This window comes from Cupressus sempervirens, chromosome 6, assembly GCF_028749045.1.
Source record: "Cupressus sempervirens isolate cs-2001-9-10 chromosome 6, ASM2874904v1, whole genome shotgun sequence".
NCBI classification, from domain to species: domain Eukaryota; kingdom Viridiplantae; phylum Streptophyta; class Pinopsida; order Cupressales; family Cupressaceae; genus Cupressus; species Cupressus sempervirens.
The window spans coordinates 570,895,610-570,916,049 of record NC_143123.1 but is presented as its reverse complement, the minus strand read 5'-3'; the positions used below and the strand labels follow the sequence as shown (position 1 = coordinate 570,916,049).

The 20,440-nt window shown below is 36.9% G+C and overlaps 1 protein-coding gene across 1 annotated transcript; it reads left to right on the top strand.

The window, feature by feature from the left end:
- The first annotated feature begins 2,176 nt into the window (after positions 1-2,176).
- Positions 2,177-20,155, top strand: LOC149553547 (uncharacterized). Its single transcript, XM_089788957.1, has 2 exons — positions 2,177-3,796; positions 19,212-20,155. Exon 1 carries the CDS (start codon positions 2,724-2,726, stop codon positions 3,594-3,596), a length of 873 nt encoding a protein of 290 aa, XP_089645083.1. The 5' UTR covers positions 2,177-2,723; the 3' UTR covers positions 3,597-3,796; positions 19,212-20,155.
- The last annotated feature ends 285 nt before the right edge of the window (positions 20,156-20,440 follow it).

Below are 20,440 nucleotides of genomic sequence, written 5' to 3'. Positions count from 1 at the left end.
GTTAAGTAATGATAGCAAAAATGCAAACTAGGGGAAGGCACTACACTTTACATTTGATTAGTAGTTTGATATTATTACAAAACTGAAAGGAAGAATCCAAGCCTATCAATTCACCCAAAGATGACCCTACTTTCTTAATAATATCCAAATGAAGGAGTTCCGGAGGTAGGGATTGGATGTTAAACCAGGTTGGAATCATGAAGTCTTACATCCCCTCATTACAATCTGGAAACCATTCAAAAAATTTCACAGCGTAACCTTTAAAAAAACAATCAGAGACATAAAGGAAATCCTTTCTAACATATTCATCATTGCAATGCATATATACTAGTCTATCTGAATGGTGAGAGATACTTACCTGGTTCTTGCAGAATTCTTGTAACTAATTACTAAAGTTGAGTAGTTCGCACTTTGGACCGTTCCAATATGCAAATATGCCCATTTTTTGGCACTCTTGCCAATGCTCTTCACTTGCATGGTTACTAATGATGATAGTTTTATCATTTGGATTGAGAGAGTACTTAACAGGTGAAGATCTAGAATGTTGGTGATTGAAACCTAACAGGCTGACAGCACAGGTTCTATGATGGGGCTAAACATAGGAGTTGGAAGAGACACAGGGGGATGCCAAAATTGAGGGTTCATACCTCCTAGGTTGGATCTTGTAAGAGTGATCCGCAGTGCTATCGAGGAGAAACCCTATCTGCTACAAAAACAAATCATTCTTATTATTGCCTGAATATTTGGTAAGATTAGAAAGCCTCATTTGACTATCTAACTGTGGAAAAAATAATAGGGCAAGAACTAAGATAAACCAATGGGAAGGAAAGCTAGGAAGATTTGACATCAACTAAATGATAATTGCCCTCTAGGTTGTAGTTTATCTTTTGATGGGCATGGAATTGAGGTTTCTAGAAAAGAGCCTTCGTGACTTGCTTGCTGCCATCCCCATTTGCGGTATAAGCAGATTTGCCTCCTCTTATGACTGGAGAAGCTAATGAATGAATTGGAGCGACCCTTGAATGATTTTGACTTGCTCGTTTTATTTTAGGGTGCTCCTGCTCTTTATGCCCACTGAGGACCTCAAATTGATTCGAGGTTTCTATCGAATACTTGTTGGGCGGGTTGGATTTGGGAGGAGAAACTGTGTTTTTGATTCTCCATGGTTGATTCCTCTTCCTATTGGGGTTGCAAAGATTTGGTAGTGGATTTGTCACAGTGTGTGCCTTAGAAGTAGGAACTTCCTTAGGGTTTTTGGACTTCTTTGCAATCCATTGATATCCGTACAGTTATTTTTCTCTTGTCGCATCTTTTAAAATATTCGCTAGGTTACTGCCTGCTCTGCTTGACATTTTCGCTCCTAACTTTTTTTCAAATTAATGTATATGTTCTATTGCATATATATCATATAATACTATTATAGTGTACATAAATTATAATATAAAAATAATAATATTTTTATAATAATAATATATAATAATATTTATTAAATGATAATATAATATAAGTAATATTATTTTTAAATATTTTTTATTGAATGACAAAAATTATATTATAAAAAATAAAAAATAAAAATATAAAAATACATAAATTAAAAATTAAGCATTAATACATTAATAAAAAAACTTTCAAAAAATATTAGTTTTACAATTATCAAATTTGGCCCATATAAGAGCTAAATGAAGTCACTGAACCAAATCTTAGAAAAATATTTTCTAAAAAATGTAAACGTAAAAAAATTGCATCTATCTATGCACAACGTATTAGTTGTTAAAACACACAATTCAAAATGTATCACAATAGTACTTAACCTATCCTATCGACAAGTACTAATAATCTAAATAGTTATTGACATCTAAATTACTTATTAAAAAAATTAGTTAATTATTACACATTAAAATAAATTGCCATATAACAGATTCATTCAACCAATTAAAAAAATAGAAAATTCATATAAAAATAAAATAAAAATTAAGATATATTTTAACAAACAAAAATAGTTAATAAAATGAATTTTAATTAATAGTCCATAAAATGTTACAATACTACTTAGCCTCCAACCAGTACTATTAAGAATAATATAACTCTCTCAATACACATTGTTCATTTCTATTACACTGTAACTTCCACCTGGATATCTATCCTATAATTAAAATGTTAATGACCGCAGACAAACATTTTCTTCTACTAATGTACATTGAGTTTCTTCTACTTAAGATATGCGAAAGAATGTCCATTGAGTTACATTTGAATTCCATGTATGCCATATGGACGACACCATTGCACCTCTTTTTGCCATCAAAATCATTCTCGAAGCACAGTCGCCTACATGATTAAGCATCCAAGTGTTGTTGCTGAAACTGAAACCCTAACATTCTCGGTTGTGTTGCAGCAGCAGCTTCATTAATGGACACTTTGGCTTTGTTATGCCGCAAACAATCTGTTGCTGCAGCAGCCATGAACCCCAAAACATGCTGCAAACTATTTGATATTAACCCATTTTATTTTCGCAATGTTTTCTCAACTCTTGCCATTTCCGATGCACATTCCCAGACCCTCTTTTCACACTTCGCCTACACCAAACTCAACATGTCTGATGCCCACATCACTCGCATTTTCAAATTTAAACCCGCCTTACAAAGGCTTCAAACTCTGGAAAATGTCGACAATTTATTAATTTGTTTAACCAGTACGGCTGTTCTGAACTCCAGATTACTAATATAATGAGGGGTCGACCCGAAATCATCTCATTTAGTGCAGAAAGAATATTGGAACCCAAGATCAAACTACTGGAAGGAATTGGTTTTGGGGGTAAACCTCTGACGAAGATTTTGATGTTGAATCCATACTTTTTGCGCTGCAGCCTCGAGGACGACCTTCTTCCCAAGATGGAGTTTCTAAAGAATGTATTTCAGTCCCAGGATGCGCTCGTTAAAGCCCTGCTACGAGCACCAAGGCTTCTCAATAATAGCCTGGAGAACACCCTGAAGCCCTCATTTGCATTCTGGGAGGGATGGGGTTTTTCTGGGATGGATTTCCATAGATTCTTACAGATACATCCGGCTGTTCTCTTACGCACTTCTTTAACGCCTGCCCAAGCTGATCTCATTCGCAAGATTGGCATCGACAAAGGAAGCAAAGCATTCAAATATATTTTGAATATGGTAGCAATGAGTCGCATGGAGACGTTAGAGGTCAAGTTTGAGAATCTCCAACTATGTGGGCTCTCAGTTGAGGAAACCTGGCAAATAATTAGGGTTAATCCTGTAGTATTTTACCTCTCCAAGGAAAGTATTAGTGCAAAGATGAACTTTGTAGTTAATAACATGGGGCTTCCTGCAGATTGTGTAGTGAAGCATACTTTTTTGTTACTAATCAGTTTGGAAAAGATCACTAGGCCGAGGTTTCTAGTTTGGCAGAAAATCAAATCCATCAATGACCCCAGCGTACCGCTGTTGAGGATATTGGCGATGTCAGAGGCAAACTTTGTTAAAAAGACTATAAAAGATCACCCTGAATCAAAATCACTGCTGACAATTTATGAAAATGCCATCTCTAATGCTTCCAATAGCAAAAAGAGTTCAACAAATCGTTAATTAGGATTGAGACAGAGAGAAACAGGACTGGTAAAACGAAGCAAAATTATTAATCGTCTTTGGCAGAAAAGACGTAGGCCCTCCCCATTCGGTTGTTGGTTGAGCGTAATTTTCATTCCCGAAAGTACCATGTTCATCAGGACGGGCTACATTAATATTTCCTCTGACAAACTCTCTGCGCCTATTGCTCTTCCTGTAAGGTATGCACTGTAATTATCTATGTTTTGAAGTGAGCTGATTCCTATCACTGCCAAAATTGAATGTGTTCTAATTGGGGATTATGTAATAATGAAAGCATTTGTTATATCTGTCTTTTTGGAAGTAGTGTCATTATTTGTTACAGAGCCAGGTGTGAATAATCATACGGATTGTTCAGCAAACAAGTTGCTGAGGCCCTAAATGTATACAGCTGCTGTAGTTCAGGGTTTGTAGTGAGTTTACATATCAATAAGTAATTCAGAAAAATAGCTACTTATAATTAGAGTGAAGTTAATCTATATTTTGTGGACATCAAAAAAAATTAAAATTATAAGATATCGGCAGAAAAAATTAAAAGTAGAAGATATCGGTACTAATTGATTTTTGGCATAGTTTCGTGACAACACTCTCCAGAACCATTTCCTGCTTGAACTTGACCTTATTGATAGATTAGACAAATTGCTAAGTTTATAAATAAACTGCTACCAAACTAATGAATGCTGAAAATGAGGGTGATTGTTTCAAATTTTAGTCTTTAGGGTGTTTAACAGTGTTTTAACTTATTAAAAAGAAGCTGAGCCTAATCCTGATTGAAGGTTCTGCAGAATGGCCGTATAATGGCAGGAGAGAAGTTGCTGCTGGCCCAATCGAAAAGCTCACTAGTCTTCCGCAGTTGCATAGAGTCAAAGTTATGTTTTTAAGCACGCGGCAACTTTCATAACTAATGCCTTTATTATTATACTGATCATAACAATTTCTTTATGCATTTTTTAATATCTTATGGTGGTATTCTACCAACTGTACTCCAGCCTACATACATGTGTGTCGTTCAGTACTGCATGGTCTGTATATTTTGGCAAATATAGTCTGGTCACAGGATACTTTCAATGTCTTTTGCAGTTTTATGATCATTAAGCGGTGTAGAAACATTTAATCCACCAATACAAAAATGATACTCATTTTTGAATTGAACAGATCAATGCAAGAGGGATAGAAATATACCAAAAACAATTTTTTTAGCTCAGTGCAAATGTTTTTGATTAAGGCTTAAAAAGGTTTTTTTACAGGGGATCTGAAACCCCAATTGTTAATAGAAATAAAAAGAGCATTAAGTTCTTAAACAAAACAATGTACCGACCAGCAGGCACACCCACTAAATTACCAGCTAAACCTAGCGGAAGCCAACATGAAAAACCCAAAAAGGAAAGAAAAAAACAAAGAGCCAACCAAGAGCAACCAAGACCAAAAAAGACCACAACAAGAAGAAGCTACTTAAGCCAAATCTTGAACTTTTTCTTTCAGCTCCTGCTGAATACCTTTTATCTGCTCCGTGTGACCATCTTGATGTTGTGCTGGTCAATCTGAGCCTCCTTCTATTTCTTTTTTGTATTGGAGCGAGTCCGTTTACCAAGTCCAATTTCTTCCTCGTCCTTGCCTGGTTCCTCTAGGTCCAGTATCAGTTTGACCTTCTTGCCATGTTCCATGACATTCAAAACATTGTTCAAACGGTCCACCAAAGAGCCCAACAATCCTTGACATTTAGACAGCATTTCCTTAATGCTCTTTTCCATTTTGTCTATTCTCTTTTTCAGCTCTTCAATGACCTCCCGATTCCCCTGCTGCTCTATTACAGTCTCCTTTTGCCTACTCTTGATCTCCATTTCATCAATCCTCCCCTACCCTTGCATTTCAGATTAAACACTTTGATAGAGTGGAAGTTCCATTTTTCTAGCCTAAGAGAATACAATCGATATGGCTTTGGCCATTTCCAACACCCCCTGAGGAGGATTTAAAGCTAGGTCTCTAATGTCATCTTCTGTTAGTTTTACATTAAGCTCATCCTCATCCACAATTTGGAGCATAGGGATTCTCGCCTTCCTCATTTCTTTCTTTTTCCCAGAATTCTTTATCCCTTTTCTCAGATTGGCATTCAGTAGCCTTTCTTTCAACATTAGTAAGAGAAATGTACATATCATGATCAATGGACTCATCATAGCCGACCAGCCTAGTGGCTTCTTTTGGTTCTTCCTCATCCTTGTTGATCTTTTGTGACTCTTTAACTATAATGAAATAACTTGCACAATAGAAGAAATAATATGAAATATTATATAAATACTTGATAATAACTAAGAGTAATAGGCCACTTCGAGGGGGCAACCTCCAAATATCTCCACTGAGAACACACTTCACAATATGATGTTGAAATAAGACACACAACCTCCTATATATACCTAATTATGCTTAGGTTGAATAGACACAACCCTACATAACACCTAGGCCGACCTACCTACCTAAATAATAATATAATAATGAGAACATGACTTAATTAAGGATTAAGATAGCCATAAGTTGACTATTCATTACCCTATATACACCAATATTAAGGGCATAGCATGCCCCCTCTCTTGAAAGAAGCATTGTCCTCAATGCTAACCAAGTGTGGATTCTTTTGAATGAACTCCTCATCCTCCCATGTGGCCTTTTCAACTAGTAAATTCTTCCGTTGGATGAGATACTGAGTCAGGGTTTTGTTCCTCAGCTTCTTCATTCATGTTTGAAGAATGCACTCTGGTTCCAAAGTTATTCTTCCTTCTTCATCAAGTTCTGGTAGTACTGTTTGAGCAGGAATATTCTGCCCAATTACCTTCTTCAAAACAAGAAACATGAAAAACTAGATGTATCTTTGTTGTTGGTGGCAACTCAAGCTTGTAGGCAACAGTACCAATCTTTTGCATGATTTGTTATGGTCCATATATCTTGGAGACAACTTATTCTTTTTTTGTTGTTTCATTGAGATTTGTTTATAAGGCTGCAATCTCAAGAAGACAGAGTCCCCAAACTTCAAAATTTCTTTCACTACGATGTTGGTCCGCTTGTTGTTTCATTTGATTTTGTGCCATAGCTAAATTCTCCTCGAGTCCTTAAAGTACCTATTGTTGATGAAGCAAGTGGTCATCTACTGCTTGAACTCTTGGTGAAACCTTTAATGATGATGTGATGGAAGGAGGATGATATCCATAAAGTGCCAAAAATGGAGACATTTTTGATGAGCTATGAAAAGAAGTATTGTACCACCATTCTGGAAGAGGTAGCCAATCTACCCATTAAGATTGTTTTTCTAAAGTGAAACAACGTAGATATCCTTCCAAACATTTATTAACAACATCAGTTTGTCCATCTGATTGAGGATGATATGAAGAACTACGAGCCAATTGAGTACCAAAACATGAGAATAAATCTTTCCAAAAGTGACTAGTAAAGATATGATCACGATCACTAACAATAACCTTAGGTGTACCATGTAGCTTTTGGATATTCTCCAAGAAAACTTTTGCCACTATACTTGCTATAAAAGGATGTGATAATGCAATGAAATGTGCATATTTAGTGAGGTGATCAACTACTACCATGATGGCATTATGACCTTTAGATTTGTAAAGACCTGTGATGAAGTCCATGGATACCTCTTTCCAATGTTGGCTAGGAATATATAAAGGCTGCAAGAGACCTAGTGTCCTAATTGTTTCCCCCTTATTTCTTTTACAAACCAAACATTTAGCCACAAATTTTTGAACGTCACCTTTTAGCCCTTTCCAAACAAAATCTTGCTTGACCCGACGATATGTCTTCAAAAATCCTGAATGACCACCACTTCGGGACTCATGTAGTTCTTTGAGAATCTTGTGTTTAAGAGTGGAATTCTTACAAAGATATAAACACCCTTTATATCAAAGAATATCCCCCTTTAATCAAAACTTATCTGAACTACTAGGGTTACTTTTTATTTGATGGATGAGATTACTTGTTGCAACATCATTTTTCCACTCTTCTTTGGCTTCTATCACCCAATTTTCTTGTAATATTGAAAGGGCACACAATAAGGCTTTATCTTTTTCATCCTTCCTAGAAAGTGCATCGGCCACAATATTTTCCTTCCCTTTCTTGTATACAATTTCAAAGTCATATCCCAACATCTTGGTGACCCATTTTTATTGCTCTTCTGATGATAGTCTTTGTTTCAAAAAATATTTTAGGCTATCATGATTTGTCTTAACCTTGAAGTGTCGACCCATTAAATAAGGCCTCCATTTTTTAACTACATGAAGGATTGCTAGCATTTCCTTCTCATAAATAGGTTTGAGTTGATTTTTACCTTTTAATTAGTGACTCTCAAAAGCAATTGGTCGACTTTCTTGCATGAGAATTGCTTCTGTCCCATTTCCAAAAGCATCACATTCCATAATGAATTCCTTGGTGAAGTCGGGAGTGACAAGCATTGGAGTTGTACACATAACCTTTTTCAATTGCCCAAATGATACATTAGCAGATTCATTCCAGTGAAAAGAATCCTTCTTCAGTAGAGTGGTGAGAGGTGCTTCTATACGGCCATAATTCTTCACAAATCTTGTATAGTATCCTGTCAATCCCAAGAAACCCCTCAGCTTTTTAATAGTTTTTGGAATAGGCCATTACATGATAGTCTTAATTTTGTTAGGATCCACTTTTACTTCTTCATATGAAACTATGTGTCCCAAATACTCTACCTCCTTAAGACCAAAAGTACACTTGGATGGCTTAGCATAGAGTTGATGATCTTCGAGTAATTGTAATGCTTGATCTACATGCTGCAAATGTTCTTCTCAAGTCTTGCTATAAATTAAGATATCATCAAAAAACACTAACACAAACTTTCTCAAGAACTTTTTAAAAATGGAATTCATCAAACTTTGGAATGTAGATGGTGCATTGGTAAGACCAAATGGCATCACAAAAAATTCATAATGACCCTCATGAGTTCGAAATGCTGTCTTACAAATATCTTCCTCCTTAATCCAAATTTGGTGATAACTCGATCTAAGATCTAACTTGGTAAAATACATAGCTCCATTTAATTCATCTAGAAGATCATCGGCAACTGGAATAGGAAACTTTTCTTTAATGGTGTACTTGTTGAGCACTCTATAATTTGGACACATGCGCCAATTTTCATTCGTCTTACACACCATCACAATAGGTGAGGAGTAAGCACTTTGGCTGTGCTTGATAATTCCTGCCTCTAGCATTTTCTCAACAAATTTTTCTATCTCACTTTTTTGTATGTGTGAGTACCTATAAGGCTTGATGTTTGGTGGCTGGCTCCTTGGAACTAGTTGTATGGCATGGTCACGATCCCTCTTAGGAGGAAGTCCTTTAGGCATATCTCCAAGAATCACTGAGTGACGATCAATTATTGCTTGTAAATTTGGATGAGTAAGAGCATTAGATTGAGAGACTTCTAATGAACATAGTTGGGCCACAAATCCATCTGCACCTTTCTTAAGAAGCTTTTGCATTTGATGAGAGCTTACTATTTGTGGGGATTTTTCCTTCAATCCTCTTAGCTCTACTACCTTTCCTTTTGATTGAAATCGCATGAATAGTTCTTGGAAGTTCATCTCAATTGTTCCCAATGTAGTAAGCCATTGTACTCCCAAAACAATATCTGCTGCACCCATGGATATTGCATACATTGGGGTATCAAGTTGATAATCTCCCATGGATAATTTGATGCTATGACACTTCCTTGAACAACTAACTGTGCCCCCATCTGCAATCAAAACCTGAAACTTTGGGGCTGGATATATAAAACAATTTAGAAGAGTTGTGAACTTTTTGTTGATGAAATTATGAGTACTACCTGAGTCAATCAACACTATTACTTTTTGCTTCTTTAAGAAACCCACTACCTTGAGAGTTTGTGGTGCACTGAAACTTGAAAGTGCATGACAAGAAATGATTGGTTGAGAATCATGTGATTCCTCACTTGACTTCCTATCCTCCTTTGATATGGGCTCATCCTCTTCTTCCTCACTTGGACCTTCAATATAGAACAATTTCTTTTCACTACATTTATGTCCTCGACTATATTTTCTATCACAATTGAAACACAACCCTTTTGCTCTTTTCTCCTTAATTTGTTGTGGAGTCAACCTAGCATGTTGAGGAAGAGAATGTGTTGAATATCCTTTTTCTCTTGTCACATTAGCTCCTTGCTTTCTAGGAATCAAGAACTTCTCCTCTACCCTGTGTGCCAATATAAAAGACTCATTTACTGAGCTGGGACAAAACATGCGTACCTCATGTTGAATGTGATCCTTGAGACCACCCAAGAATAAATCATTCAAGTCCTCATTTGTAGTTGTATCCACTCTTAAGGATAGATTTTGGAATTTTTGAATATAATCCTTAACTGATCCTGTTTGTTGAAGCTTAGCAAGTTGGCTAAAGAAGTTTTTGTCACACTATTGTTATATTGTGCTTGGATTTCTTCTGTAAAAATTGACCATGATATAGTGAGACCCTTTTTCCTCCTATGAGTACAAAGCCAATGATACCAAATGAATTGATCTGGTTCTAGATATAAGGAAGCCATTGTAACCTTTTGTCCATATGGGATTTGATGTACTTCAAAAAAATTCTCCATTTGATTTATCCATGTTAGAGGATCCTTGCCATCAAATTTGCACATATCCACCTTTGGAAAAAAAATTCCTAGATCCCATAGGATTAATAAAATTTGTGTCATTATTAGTTGACTTGAAGGTTTCACCTTGATTGTTTGAGAGCTCCTTCCTTGCTTCATTCATATAGGTGTTTAACATGCTTTGTATATCTGATATATCTCCTCGTAGGTCACACATATCCCTCTTAACCTCTTCCTTGAACTTACTAGGTTCCTCATTGGAATTACTATCCTCTACTACTTCCCAATTTTGATTAGAGGATTTCCTCGGTGTGGTAGCATTCTTTTTGCCTCTTGTTGAAGGCCCCGTCATGATGGAAACCAATATTTTTGAAATAAATCACACAAATGAAATGTAAATTCTCTGATTTATTTATTTATTTATTTACTGTAACTTACTAGGGCCAAAATACCCTTACTTGGAAAAAAAATCACAAAAAATTTAGCAAATTTGTTGTCTTAAGAGAGAATTTTCCTAATTTTGCAATATCTTGCTTAATTTTTTTTTTTTCAATTTGTCCAAGCTTTGAAATTTAAGCTCCTCTACTATGTATTCAAAAACCTAATACAAGTTATACTTCAATTCGGCAGGATGTGAGAGATATGAAGATCTCAATAAATTGTGTAGAAAAAGTAATTCTACAATAATTTCCTCAAATTTACTCCAATTCCTCTAAATTTTGGACTATAGCTTCTTTAATATGGTCTTCAAAAACCCTTTAAAAATCTTTAAAAAATTTGCTAAAATCTAAAAGTTACGCTCTTCCCAAAATCACCCCGATGTTGAGGAAAAATCTTGACTCTATGGTGCCAAGATCATGCTTTGATACCACTTGTAATGAAATAACTTGCACAATAGAAGAAATAATATGAAATATTATATAAATACTTGATAATAATTGAAAGTAATAGGCCACTTTGAAGGGGCAACCACCAAATATTTCCAATGAGAACACACTTCACAATATGATGTTGAAATAAGACTCACAACCTCCTATATATACCTAATTATACTTAGGTTGAATAGACACAACCCGACATAACACCTAGGCCGACCTACCTACCTAAATAATAATATAATAATGATAACATGACTTAATTAAGGATTAAGATAGCCACAAGTTAACTATTCATAACTCTATATACACCAATATTAAGGGCGTAGCATTAACATTTTTCTTGTTAATTGAGGTAGCCGAGGTACTCATCTCTTCTTGATTAGTTTGGGTTTCTTTTTCTTTGTCTATTGAGGAAATAATTTCATTTTGCGTAGAAATTGGAGGAGTCAGAGGCTCCATGCCCCATCAAACATTCTTTCAACAGATTCATAATTTTCTTCTTCCTTGGAAACGCCTATTTCCATTTCCACTTTCTCTTGATCCTCATTCACCTCTTTCTCCTCTTCATACTCACTGTTAGCCTTATTATCCGACACCAGTTCCTCACTGATCTTAGATTTCTTATTTTTGTTGGAACTAGAGATATCAATCCCTAGTTCCCTCAAAATTCTTTTCCCCTTCCCCATTTTCTCCCTAGTTTTCGGTTTTTTGACACTTTTCTCCTCATTTATCTTTGAGATAGGATTAGAAACAAACTTTTCCACATAAGTGTGAATCAACCTCATCAAACCCTCATGCATTATAGGTTTGTTAGGGTTAGCCCTTAAAAAATTAATACTAAGAGACAATGAACTGAGCAGATAAAAAGGGAAACACACCTTTTTCTTATATCTGAAATGATTTAATGACAGAAAATGATAAGTATGGGCCCTATCATATCTCCCATCCAAGGCATTGTACTCCGTCACCGCAGTTAACACACGATGCCATAAGAGTTTAATGGATGATGTAACAAAAATACCACCCTCCCCTTTAATAAGTTGACCATCCGTTTCCTTGGGGAATCTATTCACAGCTAATTCAGAGTACTTAAGATCCCGAAAGAAGAGCTTACCTTTTGTACTCAGCCTAGTAATTTCTGCCATTACTGCTATGTCAAGCTTCAACTCTCTCCCTCCAAGGTTGACCTCACCATTGTTCCAGCCATTGGTAAATGCTTCTGTCATGTCTGGTTTCATTGGTTTCAACCTTTTCATGAAAGGTGTAAGCTCTCCATCTGCCAATTTATCCCAAACTTCTTTTTCCTTTCTCCACTTGTCACGAGTGTTGAGTTCTCTTTTCCTCACCTTGCCACCCATTCTCACAGTTTGTAGAGCCGAATTCTCAAAGAAAATTGCAGAGACAAACTTTGAAGAAACTTCACCAAGAAGAGAGAAAACTAAAACAACCCATAATACGTGCGACTTAATAATAACCGCACAACTCCAGCTCAAGCTTATTTCAAAATAATTACGCTTCATTTCCCAAAAATCTTCTGTTCTTTACATGATTCAATGAAATATTTCCATTTTTGCTAGATGTCTTGTCATAGTTAATAAGCACTTTATTTTCATAATTGACATTGTCCTTGTGTCTCCAAAAAGTGGTAGTACCCTTAGTAACCACCACGTTAAGAATATTTAAGTAGTTCCCTTCTATCCATATTCCCTTAGGTTTTAAATTTCTTGCCATCTTCATCCCGTGAAGAAGACCCATCACCTTGGCCGCATGGTTGGTTTGAGTACCAAGTGGGATAGCCATGGCTCTGATCATGTTACCCTCTTCATCCCTTATTATAGCACTGCACCTAGCAAGGCTTCAATTACCTTTAGCAGCACCATCAAAGTTCAATTTGATCCAGCCCGGCGGTGGACTACCCCATCTGGCATTTTCCCTTTTCCCTTTGACCTTATCTTTGAGATCCTTCTTTAATGTTTCCTTCAACATCAAAATCCACATTCTCCTTATACATTGAGTTGAAATTTTCTATTACACTATGCTTAGTCTGATTCGCTAGAATCTGGAAATTATCCCTGAAAACCCTATTGTTCCTTACCTTCCAGAAGAACCATATGACATGAGGGAACACAAGCATCCATAGGTTTTTTTCAATGTTTCCTCTAAAATCCTTCCACAACCTACACAAATCCACAAATTTTTTTGGCATTGTCCAACTCAAATTCCATACCTTTAAGATTTCCATCCAAGTATTCCAAGCATAAGGGCAATCTATAAAAAATTGGTTGATCGATTTTGCCTGTGCTGCACAAAGAAAACACATTCCTCTTTTGCTAAGATTGTCCAGAGTTAGAATTTTATCTTGGAGGGCAATCCACTGGAAAATATTTATTTTGGGAATAAGTTTGTTGTTCCATAGAGAAGCCCAAACAAGAGGCGGAATATCTATATCAATCATAGCTTGGACTGCCAAAGAAACGGAGAAAACCCTTGAGGGTTATCCATCCCCAATCAAAGAATCCATAGTACCAGGCCAAACGATAGCAGTATTGAGATGGCATTGAATAGAATTTAGGATTGGGTCGATATCAGAAATTCTAACCCATTGACCACTTCTCCAATAGTCCACCATCTTAGAACCAAGAAGTTGAGTACATCTCTCTCTGACTTGAACATTATCCACAATAAATGACAGGTTTTTCCATCAGCCAACAATCTTTCCAAAAGTCAATAGTCTGACCATCTCCTAGTTTCCATCCAGCTTTAAGATTGGCCGTCACTTTAGCTTGCTGAATGTCGTTCCAGAAACTTGAGCCCGACATCCTATCATGATTGGAAAGGAAGTTATCCAAAGAAGGAAGATCTTTTAAGCATTTGCTTCTCATTATACTGTTCCAGTCTTTTCTCTCACCATAAATCCTCCAAATTTTCTTAGTCAGTAGAGTTATATTCATAAGTTTAATGGATCTGAGTCCTAGACCACCACTCTTCTTGGGTCTACAAACCAGGTCCCAGGCCACAAGAGCAAGTTTTTTCTTTTCTTCTACTCCCAACCAGAGAAAGGTTTTTTGGATTCTTTCAATAGATTCTTGGAACTTACTTGGAATTTTGAACAAACTTAAGGCATAAATAGGAAGGCTTTGAAGACAGCACTTGATAAGTTGCAATTTACCAGCTTGACTAAGAAATGAGCCTTTTCAACCTACAAGTTTTCTATGAAATCTATCCACCAGAGAGACCCAAAAGGAGTTAAGGGGGTTTAGTTCCAAGAGGCAAGTCAAAGTAGGTCGCAAGCAAGGACCCAATCCAACAATCCAAAATTCTAGCTGTTTTTCCTTGTCTTCTAACTGGAGTATTAATGAAGTCGACTGAGTTTTTTTCCCAATTAATAAGCTGACCGGTAGCCGAGGTATAAGAGTGAAGTAGATTTTTACACTTAGTAGCCTCCTTAACTAAAGACTCTCCCATTATCACAGTATCATCACCAAACTGCTCATGAGAGCACAACAGATCCTTCGAAGAAGGTTTCAGACCCTTAAGCAAACCTAAAGCAACACCAACTTACCAAAGGCAGACTAGAGATTCAACCATAAGATAAAAAAGGATCGGGGAGATGGGATCTCCCTACCTTAATCCCCTAGAAGGCTTAAAAAACTAGAAAAAGAGCCATTCACAAGAACTGCAGCCAAAGAGGGCGAAATGAGCTGATAAACAAGTTGAACAAAACGATCACAAAAACCAAAGTATTTCAAGATTTTGAGCAGAAGATCCCAGTCCACACTGTCGCAGGCCTTTGACAAATCAAGTTTAAGAAGGAAACCTTGAGTATTGGAGCTTTTAGTTGAGTGTATAACTTCATGGACTTTAACAAAAGAATCCATAATTTGATGGCCTGACACAAAGCCATTTTGCTCCAGAGAAATAAATGAAGATAGGAAGACCAATAGGCGCGAAGTCAGCACTTTAGAGAACACTTTATACACAGAGTTGCACAAACTGAAAGGTCTGAAATCATTGACCAAGGAGGCCTCAATTTTTTTTGGAATTAAAGAAATGAAGGTAGAGTTGATTTTCTTGAGAAGATGTCTAGAACCAAAGAATTCCTTAACAACATTACAGAGGTCTAGCTGAACAATATCCCAAAAAACCTGGAAGAAGAACATTGGGAAACCATCAAGCCCAGGAGTCTTATCCCCATGAAGAGAGAAGACCACTTCCTTGATTTCCCCCAAAGACGAAATAGCCACCAAAAACTTATTATGCTCCTCTTTCAGAATGTTAGGGATAGACTCCAATAACTTGTCTTGATCTTCCAAGGCAGGGGGATTATCTTTAGAGAGGAGGGAAGAGAAAGAGCCAATAAACTCTTCAGAGATCTTCTTGTCAGACGTTTTCACTCCAGAGTCAGAATGTTGGGAAACCATCAGGCCCAAGAGACTTATCCCCATGAAGAGAGAAGACCACTCTCTTGATTTCCCCCAAAGAGGAAATAGCCACCAAAAACTTATTATGCTCCTCTTTGAGAATATTAGGGATAGATTCCAATAAATTGTCTTGATCTTCCAAGGCAAGGGAATTATCTTTAGAGAAGAGGGAAGAGAAAAAGCCAATAAACTCTTCAGAGATCTCCTTGTCAGACGTTTTCACTCTAGAGTGATAAACAGTTCTAGTGATACGGTTGGCTGCCTTATGTTTAGATGCAATAATGTGAAAGAACCTCAAATTTCTATCTCTAGAGTTCAACCACAATACCCTAGATCTCTGTCTCCAGAATTGCTCCTCTTTAGTAATGATCTCTGTCTTTTGGATCACATCTAGCTCAGATTTGATGTCATTTTTTTTTTGAAAATGTCCCCAAACACCTTTTTATTCCAAACTTTGACCTTTTCTTTAATATAGCTCAGTTTTTTAGCTACCCTAAACATAGCAGACCCATCTATCTAGATGTCGCACCATTCTTGAATTTTGCCTCGTAAATCTGGATGTTCCAACCATATTTTCTTAAACTTGAAAGGGAAATTTCTTTTGATTGTAGAGGGTTCCGCAACCAGGGAAATAGGAAAATGATCAGAAATAACTTTAGGAAGGGCCACCAGAGAGCAGTAGAACAAATTTAACCAGTCAACCGAGAGAAGGGCCCTATCCAGCTTAACTTTTATCAAATCTTTCCCAGGTCTATGGTTTGACCACATAAAATTCAGCCCTCATAGGGCAACATCCACTAAGGTCTGGGAATCAATGAATCTCATCAGATCCAATCTACCCTTGGAATGGCTTAGGGTTGATATCCCACCAACCTTTTCAGAATCTCAAAGGGCAATGTAGAAGTCACCCATAATGAGCCAAGGTTCCAAAGGCACAAAGTTTCTAAAGAGAGACAATCTCTCCCAAAAATCCACAAAAACTAAATGCACAAAAGATTGTTCTCAGACAAGATCAACACACCTTGGAAAATAGCCTCATTCCAGAAGACAAGTACTCCTCCAGACGCTCCTTGAGAACTTCATCCCAACACTTTACTTTTCTTAAAAAAAGATAGGAGTTCTACTTTTCCTCTTGGCATCTTAGTTACTTGAACCAGAAGGATATCTGACTTATGATCTTGAGCCACATATGTCAGAATGTCTTGCTTTTGAGGAGCATTCAATCCTCTTATGTTCCAAGACATAATCTTCATTTAGAACATTTGGTGCAACTCTCCTGGATGGTTAGTTGTTTTCCATCCACAATATCAGCTTTACTAGCCATTTCTCTAGTTTCTTTATTGTTCTTCCTTCCAAAGCAAGGCTTCTTACCACCCACATCAGGTTTCGGTTTAGTCTTTGAGACAGTACTGAAGCGCTGGTTGGACGTCAGGAGTTTCTTCTTCCTCCTGTTGACCTCTACCCATTGGCTTTGAGCTCTATTCTCCATTTCCAGACTTTTCTTAGAACCTGAAAGAAACTGGGTTTCTGGAATAAATGAGGGAAGAGGCTCCTGAAAAACAGATATGAACCTCTCTGACCCCTTTGAAACAGACCGAGAAACAGGTTCAGCCATGCCCTCTTGCCCTGAAGCAACCATCCCTGGCAGCACCACCTGGGTTAAGCTCTGACCTTCCTCTAACCCAATCTGCCTAACCTCTTCTTCTTCAAGATCTTCTATCAATATTTCCTCAACCCTTGAGCTTTTCAAATACCCAAGCTCCATGGGAGGCACCTCGACCAAGGGGACAACCAGGTCTGGTTTGTTGGGAGAGAGAGCCAATGAATGCATTTTCCCCACAACTAGGTGGGAAATCAAGGCTTGGAGTGGAACTGGCTGAGGATCTACAGGCTGGAAGGGAACATCCTTTTCCCTCTGCTTCTGGGCCTCTACCAGAGCTTCAATATCTTTGTTTTGTTGAGCCAACAGTTTTTCTATCCAAACCTGTTTGGAAAAAGGAATGGAGGAAGGAGGAGCCAAGGAGGAAGGGGCCTCCTGCTGAGCCACTCCCTTCTTCTTGTTTGGGCAGTTTCTGGCCAAAGACCAGTCTTTTTACAGACAGAATAGGAGAAGGGGAGGGATTCAAACTCCACTTCCTGCTTTAAGATCTGTTGTTTCAAGTTAATTGCTATAACCGAGGGGAGATTCTCCAGGCTCCCAATATTCACACAAATCCTTGCCGAGGAGTCTAGATTTTGCAGAGGTACTTGGGTCAACAGAACGGAGTTCCCCAAAGCAACTCACCAACCCTTTCAAGACATCCATGTCCCAAAACTCTTGCTGAAGGCCTGGAAACCTAATCCAAAGTGGAACTGGTGAGAAGAAAGAATCATCATAGTTCCACTTGGGCAACCATTTTCAGAAGGACAAAGCCATCTTGCCAAACGTCCACGGGCCTCAGCTCAATGCAAATGTTGATAATGAACTTCTGTGCATGTTCTCAATATACCTTTCGAAAATGTCTTCCTGTGAAAGTAGTTAATCTGAAATTTAGTTTCACTTTAGGAATTTCCTACTTTAGAATGAGGCTACAAATATACCCAGCTTTAAGGTTCTATATCACTTCCCACCTTCAAGATTATTGAAAAAAAATTAGAAGTATACCTTCATGATTGTTAAAACAAAAACTAGAAGTATCAGTGGTCATCTGCAAGATTTTATTAATGTAGAATTCACTTTACAACAATTTAAAATTTGGAAATCACAGTTTTAAGAAATAATCTTAGAGGATTGGAGAGGGAAAGTGATGAATCCAAGACTGATGGAATCCTCAGATGTTTTTGGATGCTGGTGCTGTTTCAATTTACAATGCAGGGAAGTCTGATCCTACCTCATATATTGCCATTAGCTTGCATTTATAGTTTCCAAGATGACTTTATAGTGAATCACAGACACTTAAGCATTTTCGTAAAGATAGTCAAGATTAAAGCTGCATTGGGAACTCTAATATGTGAAACAACTGTTGGAACATTTTGCAATTTCCCCCACTTTGCATGATGGGAACTGCTTGTGTAGACTATAGTTTTGCATGAATTGCATGAAGATAAAAATTGATTGTTTGATCTCCAGTTTGCATGAATATTCATGAGATCAATTTCTATTTTTAGCTGCCATTTAATGTATTCGAAGAGCCCTATTTATTGAGGCAATTTACTAATGAATAATTTGTCTTTGATCTTAGATCAGTTGATCCTTGATCTTGTCATCAAGAAGATTATGTAATCTCATTCAGATCACTATAAAGTTTTACCTGTTGTTGAGCAATTCTTGCCTTTCTTTCAATTTCTTCAATTGGTATTAGAGCAGACTAGAAAGGATCCAGGGAAGAGATGAAGATTGCAGAATAGATTAGATTACTAATTTATTAGATAAATTGGATCTCAGAAAATGATTCATGTAAAATAAAGTTGTTGTGCTGGTAAATAGAGTGGATCATAGAAATAAAGGTGACTATAGCTGATATGAATGCCGGTGAAGTGTTTGAAGCCACCGCAATTCAAAGTAGATCACAAGGTGTATAGAACTTTTAAAGGAAACTATTGAAGATTGTTTGTAGATCACCAGGTATATAGAACTTGTTAAAGGAAACTATTTAAGATTGTTTTTACAAAACAGAGGAGGAGCAGATCCAGCCACTAAGAAGCCTGCAGAAGTCCACAAAGACTTGAAGAATTGTTTATTTAGAGTGAGGATTGCATGATGAGATCGCAGAAAAAATTTGAATGCTCCTGAATGATCGCAGAAAATAGTTAGTCACTTGTTTGTAGAGGTGCATTGTAGGCGTTGACTGCAGTTGTGTGAGGAAAATGGCCAATAAAAGACAGAGGTGTGAGAAAACTGAATAAAATTTGCTGACTATGTTTTCTGCATGAAGGTTTCAGACTGAAATAACTGCCTGAAGATTTTGAGAAGCCGCCTGTGTGGAAAGTCTCATCACCACCCAATAAAAGAATATTGCTATTTTTTTGGATGCCAGTTAAGCAAATTTTGAAAGCTGCAACCTGCAAGAAGAGTCAACAAGATCTTAGCACAGATGATAGATAGCTTTCCAGATGGAGGACTGGAGGAGCATTTGTTGAAAAAAGTGTTAAATGTGAGGGATTGCGAAAAGATTACTACTGATAAAATATTTTTTGAAGGCACTGGCTAGGAGTTTGAAGTCCCTGGAGAGCTTGCTGCCAGTAAAATGAAGAGGACCCATAGGGCAAAGACATCGCCTCGGTGCCATGCAAGAAGGTATCACAGTGTGTTAGGTGTTGATTGTAGAAGGAAAGAAAGGTGTGTGAACCATCGATAACGAGGAAAAGTGTTGAAACCACATTAATTTTCAAGAGGTTTTCTGGTGCAAGGAGAGGCCTAAAAATAAGGGAGAAGAGATTCCGGGTGTTAATTTGAAGCGTGCTTACATGTTAACTGGAACCATTACAAAGTTGATCTTTGAAGGACTGTGTAATTAGAGGTGTATTACAGTATTAGCAATGTAGGTTTAATTCATTTATGTCAATGGAGAATGTTGGTAAAAAGGCTAAGAAAGAAAATACTAGTTTAATGTGTGAGAATGATTTTTTGAAAGATGAATTGGTGAACCATTAACCACATTAAATGTTTGGGGAATAAATTGAGAAATACAAAATATAAGGTTTTTTGAAAAAATAGGGAAAACTTGGCAAAATATTGGATTTACCAAAAAAACTTAAAGATTTGAAGAAACAGTCAAAAACTACTTTTTAAAGATTACAGTGCATTGCCATTGCATAGATATATTGAAATAAAATAAAATATATTGTTCAGCCCAATAATTGTAAAACATACCACAATGGCATAAATGCCAAGTACAATATCAT